A 14,188-nucleotide genomic window follows, 5' to 3' on the forward strand; every position below is an offset into this window, starting at 1 on the left:
ACATGTACCAACTTTTTAGCGAAAAATTCAATATTTAAAAGGCACTAATATTTAATATTTAGAATGTCCATATAAGTGGTGTTTAGTTTTCTAGATAAAATAATATCAAGATATAATCTACGATTGAATAGTGAGATTATTTTAGTCATATGGATTAGCTATGACTAATTATTCCCATAATTATTCATCTATAATTGAGTTGTAAGATTGAATCTCATGAACCAAACACACTACATATTTAATCTGGAATACAATCTTGCAAACCGAACACCCCCATAGAATATTGTAGAATGAGCCGAAGCGTAGGGATATATATGGTGCAACGAGTTTATTCAAAGATAATTATATAAATTTCTAGAGATTAAATTTGAAAAGTTGCCATTTTCCTAAATTATTGCATAATTTAACTCATCAAATTAATCAATATTTATGATCAGTTTTTAATACGTACATACAATTACGTAAAAAAACTCGTAGAGAAAAAGATCTAATTACGTACATATAATTTATTCTCATTTATCGATTCCCAATATTATATTCTGTATACTAAATGCTTCTTGTTAGGACAGATACGATTTATTATTCACATAATATAAATATAGAGAGAATCATGCCATCTTGTCAGAACAATAAAATTTAAACACATTCATGGCTCTCATTCTTATTAATTTCCTTCAACGAAGGTAGTTGAAAATTTCAACCTTATTATATAGACCAATAAAATTTCCTACAACAGTTAATGAGTCTTCAACATATGTCATTCAACCTTATTATATAGACCAATAAAATTGATTTTCAACCAAGAGATGATTATGAAAACACATATAAATATTTCTGCAGAATAATAGGTGCAAAATAATACGAAGAGGAAGAAAAACAAGTCAAATTGTCATTGAAGATGCCAGCTACCTAGATACATATATGGAATTCAAAATTGGATTTTACCTCAAATATCTTTAGCTAATCAGCTAATGTATATCTCAAGTTTCAAATTTTGTTCACATTCCATGTCAATGTTTAATGATTTATGATTCTACATTATTGTATAGCATGCATTTAGAGTAACTTGAGACAACTGTTAATGATTTATGATTATACATTATTACTACAATATAGCCTTTAGACTTAATTGTGGGAACTGTTAATGCTTAATTAAGATTCTACTTATATCATTTCGATAAAATTGTTAGAAAAAATAAAAAATGGTTAGATGCCCTATAGAATCGGTTATATATATATATAGAAAAAATCAATAGTGGTTAGATGATTCGATCTCGACATATTAGTTGGAATGACAAAATTCATATAAGACTCGTTTGTTGTAATGTGATTACAGAAAAATATAATACTCCATGATAGATTATTTATCATGTATTCGTAAATATCAAAGAAAATTGTTAGAATTTGAAGTGAATATTTAAATTCAATTAATTAATATCATAATAATTAAAAGCAGTTTTTTCCTAATTTAGTTCTTAATTAAAAATAATAATAACAATAATATAATATTGAGAGCATCATAATAATAGTACTAATAAATAATAATTATAATTATACTGATTATTACTATTATAATTTATTATGATTTATAATTTTAAAAACTTAATTAATATTTCCTCAATAAGTTATTAGTTAATAAAATAACAACAATAAATAAAAAATGATATTAAAATTTAAATAAGTATGTATCAATTATCTCAAAATGATATCCTTAATTTACCATTATTAATTTTTAATTGATTCGGTATTCTGTAATCCAAGAGGTGGTTTAACTTCAACTACAGTTTTTAAATTAGTGGACAATAATATTAAATCACTCCTACATTGTAATTATGTTATAGAAATATAGTACACACTAAGTTAAAAACACTGTATCAGAAAAATAAAAACATTATTAATTTGCAAGAAAAATTGGACAAGTACTGTACATTTGGGTTCACAAACCAACTTGATTTTCAACTTTATCCCCAAAAATTAGCATTGAAAAACAGTCCATTGTCACATGTTTAAATGCCAAAACAACAAAGAAGTCAAACAATTTGCTCAAGTAAAAAAGTGATTTATTTCATTAGAGAGGAAGTGGAAATACAAAGCAGAGTAGCAACCTTATAAGCTGCAAGTTCAAATACATACCCAAAGTAGGATAGGATCATATACACTCAGACAGAAGCAGGTCATTAGTAGATATGTTATGACACACATACACACACATTCACACACTGTTATTCCTTTCGACGGGCTGGACTGACAACGACTTGTGTTGTAACGATAAAAGGCGATGACAACACTACACTCGTATTCATATCAGGAGTTTCTATGTACCTTCGTGTTGCAGTTAGGGGGGGACAGACCGTCAAGGTAACGGTCCATGATGACTGAGACAGACTCGAGGAATGCTGATTCGCTTGTGCCAGGTAGCACGGATTCTTCGGTTTCCTCCACTATCTTCTCGATAACAGACTCTTTCTTGACTGTCTCCCTGCACATGATGCTTCCGATGGCAAAGGGAGTCAGCCCTCTTTCTGCGCCTTTTTTCAGAAGCATGGTGGAGATGTGGAAGACGCGTGCACAGTTGTCTGGTACGTTCCATCCATTGAATTTCAGAATTTCGATGTCTTTTGCAGCATCTAAGGAGTTTATGTATGCAATCTCCTTAGGAGAGAAAGGCTCCCGAGCTTGAGGCCAGTAGAGCCACTCAAATGTGCAATCTTCGAACTGCAATGCAGAATAGTCGTAAATGGAAAGTAAATGAAGTGCACGAAAAACAGGCACGAGCAAGTCAAAACTTCTGATGATGGAGGTATATATATGGTTCAGCTTTCTACCCTCTTAGCAAATTATCCCCGAATCTATATTATGGATTTTATGGTAGGAAAGAAACACATTGTAATCATAAAGATAATTAGACCAGATGTTCGATGGATATACAGAAAATTCTTCCCACGAATATCTAACAGGCATGATGAATATAGCTGAATGATAATACACATTAATAATCAAATTTGGTGCCTAGAAATTCAACAACTATGCCAGGATTATGTATCAAAAAAGATGCATCTATTGAACATCAGAACATGTTCTGAAATAATATTCATAATTTAACATTATTGAACAAAAAATGGAGGACAGAATTACACTTACATTCTCAGGCAAGCAGTAACCATGATCAATCGGGATAAGAACAATTTGACCCTCGGCATCTTTTTGGATCAGAATGTTGCCAGCATGTCTGTCTACATTTGCCAACCTGATGTCGAGTACACATATCTTGTGAACTTCCTCCACAGGGAAAGCACGAGGGCCCATGTCCTCACAGCTACCACAGTTCTTCTTGAACATCTGAAGCGACCCAAACTTACTCGATCCACAGTTAAAACCTTCTGAGTAGTGGAATCCACCATGCTGACACTTCACCATGACTGTAGGTGGGACGCCAGCAAAGCCTTTCTCATCACTGCAAATCGAGCGTGGACCTCCATGTGGATGATCCAAAATATAAGCTGCAACTTCCCTGAACGCCCCTTCCCCTACTCGTGTACCTTTCTTTAAACCTTCACCATTAGGGGACAAGGGTAAGCCTCGAGGATTATTTACAGCCATGGGCTCCTCATCAACTGGCTTAAAGACAGAAACATATTTCTGGCCAGCTGAATCTTGCATGAAATAAGTACCTCCTGATCCCTCCGAAGACCTAATTGGCCGATTACCCTTTTCCAGCCCATTACAAGTCTCATGAATTAGTTGTTTAATCACAGGGGACAAGACAATCTTAGGATTAACAATCAGTGGTTCTATTGGAACCTCACGTAGAGGGTGAATGGCAGCAACAATCGGAAGCTTCTCATTCTGACTTCTCCTTTTCCGCCTATTCACTTTATCACCTACCTTCTCTTCTACATCTGATGCAACTATCGACACCTCAAAATCTTTTTGAATGGGCACAACCCTGAGCTTTGCTGACTTACGAACCAGGAAATGAATTACAGCATCATTACTCCTACATAAATCATCTATGATCCTCTGATCTTCAAGCTCCTCACCATCACAGAACAATTCTTGATCCTTGAGATTAAAAACACCATCCCCCCTCTCAGCAATCTTCTGTTTCACATACCCCACATTCCGCTTTCTTTGAACATGGAACTCGAATTCCTTGCCACACACTGTCCTAACTGTGATGGCCTGGAGATCAGAGAGGCGGACAACCAAATGTAACACATTCCCATCAGACACTCCATAGTCCCGCACCTGAGAATTGTTCCTTGCCAGTTCTTTCCCATCGAAAACAAGCTTTTGCTGCTTTGCAGAGAACCCTTTAGAAACTTGGATTCTGAGTTTGACAGAAGCAATTGAATCCGATTCAAGAACCCTCATAGGAATCACAGAACCACCAACAGTCAGGTAGATCAAGATCGAGTCACTAGACCACGGGCCATACTGCCCCGAGACACGGCCTGGGAAGTTCCAGTAGTCTTCATAAACAGGACAGAGAGCTACGCTGGCAATCGACATTGCAGCCCAAGAAGATCACAAACTTCTCCCTACACACCAACAAATCCAAGCTTTCACTACTAATTATCCATTAAAAAATCAAGAACAAACACTTTCCTGAACCGAGCCGAGCAAATTTTTAAATTCCACAAAAGTGGCAAAATAAACCTAATACTACTAATTTCCAACCCTTTAAAGAAGCTAATGCAAGATTCCTAATTACTAGCAAATGAACAATAAAAATTAAAAGAAATGTCAAAGTTAATGTAGAGTATCACCACTCTCAGCTAGAAACATTTCAACTCAATCACATAAATAAACCTAAAAAACAGAAGACACAAGTAAACTAAAAAGAAAATGCGAAAATGCGATCAGACTAATTATCAGCAATTGAACATCAGAAATCAGAGCATTGAACAAGAATCATCAAACAGCTCAAAATACAAAATGAATGCACAATTAAATTTAAAGAAAAAAATCGAATCTCTAACCTGAGTGAAGAAAAAAGTGAAAGACCGAGGCAAAACTGAAAGAATCAACCGATCATCGACTGGAACAGAAATGCAGAAACAATGGTAGCCAATGTCCACTTCTCCACCTTCATCACTCACGATCAGCTCAAATATGTGTAAAATTCCCGGAAATTGTAAAAATGGAAGTAAAATTTCCAGAGAATTTTTTAAAGGTCGATTGAGCTGAGAGAAAGTGAGGGAATACGTTGGGCTATTTAAAGGGCTCTGGTAGTGGACCCCACGAATGTTTATTTTTGTTTTTAAGTTTTGAACGTTTTTCCGCCGTTTAGCGGTTCTAGCACTATGCCACGATTATAAGAAATGTGAGACAAAATTCATAACGAGTATATACTCCAAATAAAATGTAAATTTATTTTTATGCAGGAGAATTAATTTTATAATAAAATTTGAATACAATAATTTAATTAATATTTCTATTTATTTATTAAAAATAAAAAAAATATGCTACTAAACTTTTAATTGCGGGTGTACTGAAATGATAAATTATTTGTGTTCCTTGGGACGGAGGGAGTATGTAAAGTTTACATATCGTACAACTTCAATATATATTATAATGGAATAACTAGCAATAAAGGTTATAATGGCTAATGAACATGATTAATGTTTAAATTTCTAAAACATAAAATATTTTTATAATTTCAACTAAAAAAAGAAGAAAAAAAGTTTTGATTATTATTGAATACAAAGTGTTATTTTGTGCATGTGATATTTTAGTATACTTAACGGCCGTGTAAACGGACGCAATAATGACGTGTTCAGCCAATGGAATTCCTTCCTTAATGAGCTTAGTCATATTAAACCCCGTTTCTTTGAGTTTGTCATATGGTAATTGTCAAAATTACCCTCCGTTTTGAGAAAATTTGTATACTCATACTCACACGACTCATACCCAATCAAGTTTTGCCAAGTCAGGAATTGTATGAAAACGTCCCAATCAATTTTTTCCAACTCTAATTAACACTATACATTTATACTATGTTAATCATTAGGCAAATGATCAAATACATTTTCAATGTTTACTTCAAAATCCAAATATATTATACTTGTATTATAGTACTATAATATTATCTTTAACATTTTTTTCATATAAAATTGAAGAGAATTTAAAAAAGACATGCTTAAAAATAAAGTTAATACTATAAAAAATTATCACAAAGCTATTTAGTAGTAGTAGAAATAGTAACAAGGGCATGCATGTCACACCATCATATTTGGCTTATTTGTAACTAAATATACAATATAGTAGTCTATTTAAAAATGGAATAAACATTAATGGTCTATTAACTCTTTTGTCTTACGTCGTTGTTTAATTAATGTAATAAGAATTTCATTAATTTCAAGTGAAATTTAATGAATTTTTGAATTTAGATTTACATATACACAATGTGTCTAGAACTTTCGATCTATTGGTTAGAAGAGAATTATCTTATCAATTGAGTTGTATTTTGTCGTAATTTTTTATAGTAAATTCCAAAAACTCTTATCTTAAGAAGCTTCATGGTGGGAAGGTCACATGAGGTTGTGTGATTTTATTTTTATCTTTGATATTATAGCGAGTGTACAACTTCACAAAAAACACTAATTAACATAACATATATAATGTGATCTTAGTCTATCTTATCATGTTGGCCGTTTTTCCCCCTTTATGGGATAAAAAAATTCGAATGTTTTTAATCTTGGTAAATTAATAATGTGTTGAAGTAGTATAATATTGGTGCCGTGACACCGATATGAATAGTAAATGTTGGAATTTTATAGTACTGAGATTTTTCTCGATGAAAAAAAACTTGGCTATAGTGATTAGATGAAACTATGAGTACAAAATGCTAATTATTTAAATAATGCGTATTAAATGGTAATCAAATTTTGGTTTGTTTCCTAAGTATATGTTATAAAAGTTTGTGACAAAATATACTTTCAACTTTGATCACTTTTATAATATTCCCAAAATTCAAATTTCACCCAATTCAAAATTAAATTGACACATTCATGTTATCAACCAAATGTTTAAAGTTTATTAAAATTTCGGTGTCAGCAGTAATTAGTTCCGATTTGAATGGAATTCCAATTTGGAAAAAATCTAAAAAGAGTCAAAGTTGTGTATATTACTAATTTAAAATGATATAGAAACAAAATAAAATTTGATTGTAATATATGACACATAGCCAATTAGCCCCTAATACAATTATTTTACTTTTCATGCATGGTACATGCACAATAATAAAAAGTTTAGAGACAGGTCATGTGAAATTCGTAAGAAAGTGTATGTGTATGTTCCCTTGGAAATTGGAATGCAACGTAGGATTCATGAATAAAAAAGATAATGTGCTATAACTCTATAATGCATTTATCATATTATTGTATTTTAAATTATCCTTATCAACATTTTATATTAAAAATATGATTGTGCTTATCGTATAGATAGCAATTTCAGAAAAGCTTGATCTCTCAAAATTGTTACAAAACTTTAGTGAAATAATTGAAAATTGGTTGTAGAAACAAATAACTTACATAGGGGTCATTATTTCTATGGTAATAAAGTTTGTAATATTTTATAGGGACAGACATACAAGTTTTTTGAAACATTACACCAAGCACTAAATCTTGGATCATGCATTATGTCAATGCAAAAGTTAAAATGGATTTCACAATTTTGCATAGGTATATACCCTTGTTGTCATGTTAGTTTAATCATGTGACTTGGTAAATCGTAGTATAAGATTTTCTCTACAATCTCTGGAATATTGAGTTAAGGATTTGGCTGAAATATATATTTTTTTAATTTTACTCTGTTATTATTCACTATAGTTCGATTTTCATAAATACAGAAATAAAATAATTAATCAACTATAGTAAAATAAAATGGTTTTCCCACAAAAGTGCCTTCGAATGTGACAACGCAACAACATATTCGTTAGAATTTAACTTTCCCATTTACTATCTGTCTCTTGTTGAGGGGAAAATAGATTTTCATTAATAAATGATAATCAAGTGTAACGATATCATCATTCATTTGCTAAAATTAAAGAGATTAATTTCTTGGATCGCCAGTTATTTTGAATATTATTATGAGTTTCTTCTCCTTGGAGAGTAAAATGAAACTGTTTTTCCTTCCAAGGCTTCATCAACTATGTACACCACAAGATTCTTATTTCACATCATTTGAAACAAAAGTTTAGGAGCACACTCTATCTTCAACGAGCTTCGTCGAATTGTCAGACCTGAATTTCGTCGTTTCTGATGCAACATCATCTACAAACTCCGTTCGATGAAATCCCAGATCCTCTCCTCCATGTATACGCGGTCCCTGAGTCCGCGAGGCATGTGGCGCTCGTCTGGGAATATCAACAGTTCATAAGGCTTCCTGGCAGCCACGAGCGCGTTGACAAGCCTCGCTGTGTGCCTGAAATGAACATTTTCGTCTATCATCCCGTGCACCAGGAGAAGCTTCCCTTCCATGTTGTCGATGTGATGCATGACAGAACTGTGTAAGTAGCCCGATTCGTTTGCAGAGGGCAAGCCCATGTACTTTTCGGTATAAAAGGTGTCGTATCCATCCCATGATGTCACAGGAGCTCCGGAAACTGCACATTTGAATACTTGGGGGAATTTTGCCAGTGCCATTGCTGAGAGATATCCGCCATAACTCCATCCGTACAGTCCAATGTGGCCGTCTTTAGCTAACCCCTGCTTGATGAGCCATTCGGCTCCAGTGAGTTGATCCTCAGCATCAATCTGGCCGCATTTGTACTTGAGCGCACCTGCAAACTTGAGTCCTCGTCGAGCAGTTCCTCTGTTATCCATCTGAGAAGGGAATAGCACCCAGAATAAAGAAAGAATCAAATTAACATCTCCTTTATAAAAAGTAGAACTACTAAAGAAAAACAGTGACAATCAAGTGACAAAAATCCAGAGCATATGAAAACGTTTAAAGTATGCTTGTGTTGGACCGCAGATAGCATATATTCCAAAAGTAAATAATAAGTGGCAGGATGAGATGCAATCCAAAACAAAAATGCCAACCTTCCAAACTAATATGCCTTTACTACTGAGATACTGAGCTCTCATATCGACTGTGTTTATCCAAGAATCACAGACTAGCTGTACGCTGGGACCACCGTAGACGTGAACCATTGTCTTGTAAGGTGGTTGTCCAAATCTTGCAGCGTCAGGTTTATATAGTGCCCCATACAAGGTAGTTCCATCCTTAGCCTTCACCTGAACTATTTCAGGAGGCACAAGTGCGAGTTCCTTAAACCTGGGAATGTTGACGGGCTGCTCATAAACTGACGCAATGAAGCTTCCATCCAGCAACGAGTATAGGGTGATTTTGGGAGGTGAATCCAAGGAATCATAGATATCCACAAACTTTTGCAACTGGTGATCAAGAACAACAACATGCCTTCCCTTTCCCTGGGTCAATCTTAGGGGAGTCTGTAAGGAACGGCTACTATCTGGGAACAACTCCGTCCGATAAAGATGTGATTCCAAAGGGCCATCCAAGGTTCCAGTGAAATATAAAATTTCAGTAGCCTCGTTTACACCAGCTACGTGCTCAACCATCCAATCACCTTGAGTAATAGGTCCTAAGCACACACCATCAGCATCGTACAAATACAAATGCCTGAATCCAGTTCTTTCGCTTGCCCAAATGAATCCTCCAGATGATCGATCAGGTAATTTGTCTAAAGGAGTGAAACAATCATGCAAATTGATCCAAGTTTCACTATCTTCTTGCAAAATTAGTTCCCTCTGGCCAGTTTTAATATCAAACTTGAGGATTTTCAGTTTAGAATGAGTTCTATTTAACACCTGAGCAGTAAGAATGTTTCCATGCATCCAATTGACTCTTGCCAAATATTCCTCATCTTCTGTCTGCTCACCTCCACAGAGAAGATCCATCCAACAAACTGGTCCACCAATGGCAGGAACAACTCCCAAGCGGACTTTCACGTTTGGACCGCCAGCAAAAGGGTATGCATGGTCTTCCTGTGCATCTGAACCCACTGAACTTTTACCCTGGTGCATGATCCTAAAAAGAGGTACCTCTGATGAATCAACCTTGGTAAATGCAATATATTTGCTATCTAATGACCACCAGTAACCATTCTTCCGGTCCATTTCCTCCTACAGCAAGAAAAGATATATCTCGGTTAGCAAACACATTTATGAGTTTTTCCTTTGTCATATTGGGAATGGGAGACATGCTATGCAAACCAGGCAATAGTGGCCCTCAACATGTTTCAACAGTAACGCACCTGTGCAATGAACTCAGCAATGCCATGTGTCTGAAATAGCAACACAAAAACTTGCGTTAGCAGTTAACAAATGACATAAGTATCAACATTTGAACTGAAAAAATGGGGAAAATGATAATGGGTATGCATTTATGGGGATAAGGGTGAAAGCAAAGCATTTCCTTCCTCTGAAGTTCCTAAGTCTATCATTGTTCTTTGTGAAGCACCAAAAGGACAATATTTTTACTTTGGTAGCACTCATTTTGAACTCCTAGTGAGGAATGATGAAACTTGTTAAAAAGAGATCTTTTAACTCAAACTCAGAATATGAATGGAACTCAAGGCGTCTTAACAGATAGGCAATCAAATCAAGTTAGATGGAAAGGTCAAATGATTTAACTTGAATATGTACTTGATAAGTGCTTACAATTTATTAAATGATACTCATATAAAGTCTTTTTTTATACAAATCTTATTTAATAGTAGTAACTATTTGTTCTTATCTTTTTGTTGTTTGACAAGACCAGTGATGGCATACTCATATCCCAAATAAAAAAGGGGAAGACAGCAAAAATCTAACTTCTTCACGATGATTTACGAAAAAATATGTAAACAAAAAGAATTGGGAAATCTATGATAATTAATTTGACATAAATACAATTCACTAGGCATACACATGTAGTACTCAGTGGTGCAAGTAGCACAAATAATAGTAGTAGAGAGACTAAATTAAACATAGTATGGAACATGATGCTTACTATAGTACTGTCATTAGCACCCATAGTCAATTGCTTTGACACATTGTACAGAAGGTTAGACACGTGAAGCTCATTATCCCTCACATAGGCAAGCATAGTTCCATCTGGGGAGAGATGTGGGTCTATAATCGGCGAACCAGAGACACTTGGGATCAGAAGTTCAGTCTTGCCATCATTTGTCTGGCTATAGATCTGCTCACATGTAGCAGTTGTGCTTTAGTTCATGATAAGTACTAGAAACCTTAGATTTTTAAGTCATGTAAAACAGTAAACAAGGCAACAAACAGAACATGTACAAAACTATATTTTCTAAAAATATGAAAATGACTAGTTAAGGCAACAAACAGAGCATGTACAAAATATGAACATGTTTCATCAGACACTTTCCTTAGTATGAAAAATGGCAACCAATGAAAAAATTTCATGGTTTCTTTCATTAATCAGTGCAAAAAGCTCATATTTTCAAGCACTGTAGTTAATCTCATAAATTATTCACAAAAAAAAAAAAACAGTTTTGCATTAATGTCTGATTTGCTAATCAAATTTACTTTTCATGGACAAATCCTGACCAGAGAAGAAATATGGAGTGAATGCAAGACATGAGTATATGATGATCTCCCTTTCACCAAATTAGAATGTCAAACGTCCAGTACGATGAAATGCATAGCACATGAACAAGATATAAGATGTTAGGAAACACACCCCAGCTGGCAAAGGCACAATAAGTCGTTTTCTCCTCGGGCTGGTCTTTGCCCATTCATAGCGTGTCACTCCCAAGCCTCGCTCTCTTAGCCTCTCCCTTCTCAACTTCTCCTCAGCAGATAAATTATTTTCATCAAGACCACCATCTGGTGGTCTAAAGAACAGCTCACGTTTCCCAATCTTGGGATCAAATACAAACAAGTTTCTGTTCAAAGTCTGATCCTGACTGAACAGGTACGCTATGAGACTATTATCGAGGCTAAAACTAATTGCAGTCGGCACTCCATAACCTGGTAAAGGATGCTGGGCTATCTCTTCAACAGGGAATATAGAGCAATTGTCCAGAGCATTTGCAACAGTTGCATCAGTTACAGGCATTTCGTTAAGAAACAACCACGAACGTTTCAGATTCTTCTTTTTGCCACTCTCATTCAGAGATTGCATTACAAAATAAACAATCCAAGATTGAGCAATTCATGCATCAACGCACACATACTGTACAACTCTGCCAACGAAAAGGCAGCAAAAATCGTCAAAGCATGCCTTAAACAGGAAACCAAACAGATCCCAAATCTTTCAATATGCACATACTTCATCACTTCAACTCATAGAAAACAAGGAAAATACAAAAATGATACATTTAACAAAATCACATTGCATACTAAAGGAAAAATGATCATTTTTCCATAGAAATTAACATAAACTGTACGTAGGATTTCAACTTAACGAAGCTTAAACCGAAAAAAATGGACAAATTAAAGCTACTTTCTGAAGCTGCTTTTTCAAGCTGTGAAAGAGAGGGGAAAAAAAGCTTCTTCACTTTTCATTCCTCCACATCGAACTCTGCTTCTCAATCTCAATCTAAACTAGTACACAAAACAGTGGAAATCAAATCTTCGCACATTGCGATCCAAACAAACAACTTAGCAACCAAATTAATCAACGATTAGGGCGATCCCTCTATACAAACTACTACTGATTAATCATAATTAGGAAGTATTATGAGCTCTTAGCAATAAACACCGAATCCAAATATGCAATCTGACCTGTCTCTGATGATCCGGCAATGATGAAAACGAATTCGGATTCCGGAATCGGATTCGAATTCAGATTCCTTCCAATAAATACAAGTGATTAAATCAACAGCTGGACGCAGATTTATCAGAAAATCACTGAATTTCGGGGTAAATTCAGAAAGCAAAAGGCTTTGAAGGGATTGATGTGAGAGTGAATAGATGGTAATGTGATAATTGAAAACAGTTTTTGTGGGAGGAGTGGCGCGTGATTACACTGTCAACATACGCGCGTGCGATTATTGGAGTTAATCTAGCTGGGAGTTTTAACTTTTTCTTCAATAATTATCTGATTATTGTTATCTGTTGCAATCAATAAACATTGTTTTTACCGTAAAATGCTGATTTTTATTGCACAAGTTAGGCATAATTTAAGAAAAAAAGTTATCGGTTCATGGAATTAATGTATTAATCCAATTTATACTTATAAAATAAGTTTCTGTATTTTTTTTGTAGATTTAGAGAGAATATTTTACCATTAGACATAAAATGACTACTACATAAATAACATAACATAATGAAGAGATGTATCAATTCATATGTAATCTGATTGAATTACTAAGTCAAGAATTAATTATTGTTCACAAACGGTGACAGATGAGACATTATAATTTTAGCTATTAAGTTATAAATAAATATGCTCAATAATGGGAAATGGAACATTCTCTATGAAAAAATGTCATAATAAATATGAACATATAATATCAATGATCCATCTAGGGTGATTTTCTTCATATTTTATACAATTAAGTAAGAAGGGCTCTATCAACTAGATATAATAAATTAGTAATAGTAATGTTAATAATTGTAATGGGTCAATTGGAAATACAATAATGTGTTTGAAATACAAATTCCATATTCTACCTATTTACTTGGTGCATACAGACTTATCCACTATGTGTCACGATCAAACACGACCTTAAAAAAAAGTAGATAATTGGTAGTCGCTTTTAATCAATGATACACATAGAAATTGTAAAAAAGATTAACATTACATCGTTTTCTTGAGAAATTATTGAGCCACGTACATTTGTTATCTTTAGGGTGTGAAAAAGGGAAATTGTGTGACATTTTGTCCCTTGCCTAAAGTTTGTAGTATAATATAGAATCAATAAATTCCAATATTCATGGCTACCATATTTGGTTGTGAGAAAGTGATTGTACCTCGACACGTGACCACTCAACTATCATGTGATAATCAATATCCATTTCTAATAATGTGAATCAATTTGAATAAAATTATAAGTCGGCTCAGTTCTATATATAAAGCCACAAATAACAATATTTCTCACCTATGTATGCATGGATTAGATATGACGAAGCTTGGACACTATGGTTACCATACACATAGTCCATAGAGACGTGCATATTATTATTGTTATTATATGTGCGAT

At 34.1% G+C, this 14,188-nt stretch overlaps 2 protein-coding genes and 1 long non-coding RNA gene across 3 annotated transcripts; 1 reads left to right on the forward strand and 2 right to left on the reverse strand.

The window, feature by feature from the left end:
• Window positions 1–2,038: 2,038 nt before the first annotated feature.
• LOC125211962 (phosphatidylinositol 4-kinase gamma 4-like) lies at window positions 2,039–5,170 on the reverse strand. The gene is made up of 3 exons (XM_048111938.2): window positions 4,983–5,170; window positions 3,142–4,541; window positions 2,039–2,715 (listed from the first exon to the last, which is right to left on the reverse strand). Exons 2-3 carry the CDS (start codon window positions 4,510–4,512, stop codon window positions 2,305–2,307), a joined length of 1,782 nt encoding a protein of 593 aa, XP_047967895.1. The 5' UTR covers window positions 4,513–4,541; window positions 4,983–5,170; the 3' UTR covers window positions 2,039–2,304.
• Window positions 5,171–8,059: 2,889 nt separating this feature from the next.
• On the reverse strand, window positions 8,060–12,960 carry LOC125213770 (uncharacterized). Its single transcript, XM_048114500.2, has 6 exons — window positions 12,768–12,960; window positions 11,722–12,226; window positions 11,020–11,211; window positions 10,283–10,312; window positions 9,048–10,151; window positions 8,060–8,828 (listed from the first exon to the last, which is right to left on the reverse strand). Exons 2-6 carry the CDS (start codon window positions 12,163–12,165, stop codon window positions 8,277–8,279), a joined length of 2,322 nt encoding a protein of 773 aa, XP_047970457.2. The 5' UTR covers window positions 12,166–12,226; window positions 12,768–12,960; the 3' UTR covers window positions 8,060–8,276.
• On the forward strand, window positions 9,560–10,731 carry LOC125213771 (uncharacterized). The gene is made up of 2 exons (XR_007175015.2): window positions 9,560–9,700; window positions 9,916–10,731. It is a non-coding gene; the product is annotated as an uncharacterized LOC125213771 (long non-coding RNA).
• Window positions 12,961–14,188: the final 1,228 nt, after the last annotated feature.

This window comes from Salvia hispanica, chromosome 3, assembly GCF_029641045.1.
Source record: "Salvia hispanica isolate PSC_SH4W2 chromosome 3, Shi_PSC_v1, whole genome shotgun sequence".
Lineage (NCBI taxonomy): Eukaryota > Viridiplantae > Streptophyta > Magnoliopsida > Lamiales > Lamiaceae > Salvia > Salvia hispanica.

Excerpts from the sequence above, each read along its gene's own strand:
- LOC125211962 (XM_048111938.2), bottom strand. The coding sequence starts at position 4,512 with ATGTCGATTGCCAGCGTAGCTCTCTGTCCTGTTTATGAAGACTACTGG. Across the intron at positions 2,716-3,141 it reads GTTACTGCTTGCCTGAGAAT|TTCGAAGATTGCACATTTGA; the intron begins GTAAGTGTAATT and ends TCTGCATTGCAG.
- LOC125213770 (XM_048114500.2), bottom strand. The coding sequence starts at position 12,165 with ATGCAATCTCTGAATGAGAGTGGCAAAAAGAAGAATCTGAAACGTTCG. Across the intron at positions 10,152-10,282 it reads TTGCTGAGTTCATTGCACAG|GAGGAAATGGACCGGAAGAA; the intron begins GTGCGTTACTGT and ends TTCTTGCTGTAG. Across the intron at positions 8,829-9,047 it reads AAGGCATATTAGTTTGGAAG|ATGGATAACAGAGGAACTGC; the intron begins GTTGGCATTTTT and ends TTCCCTTCTCAG.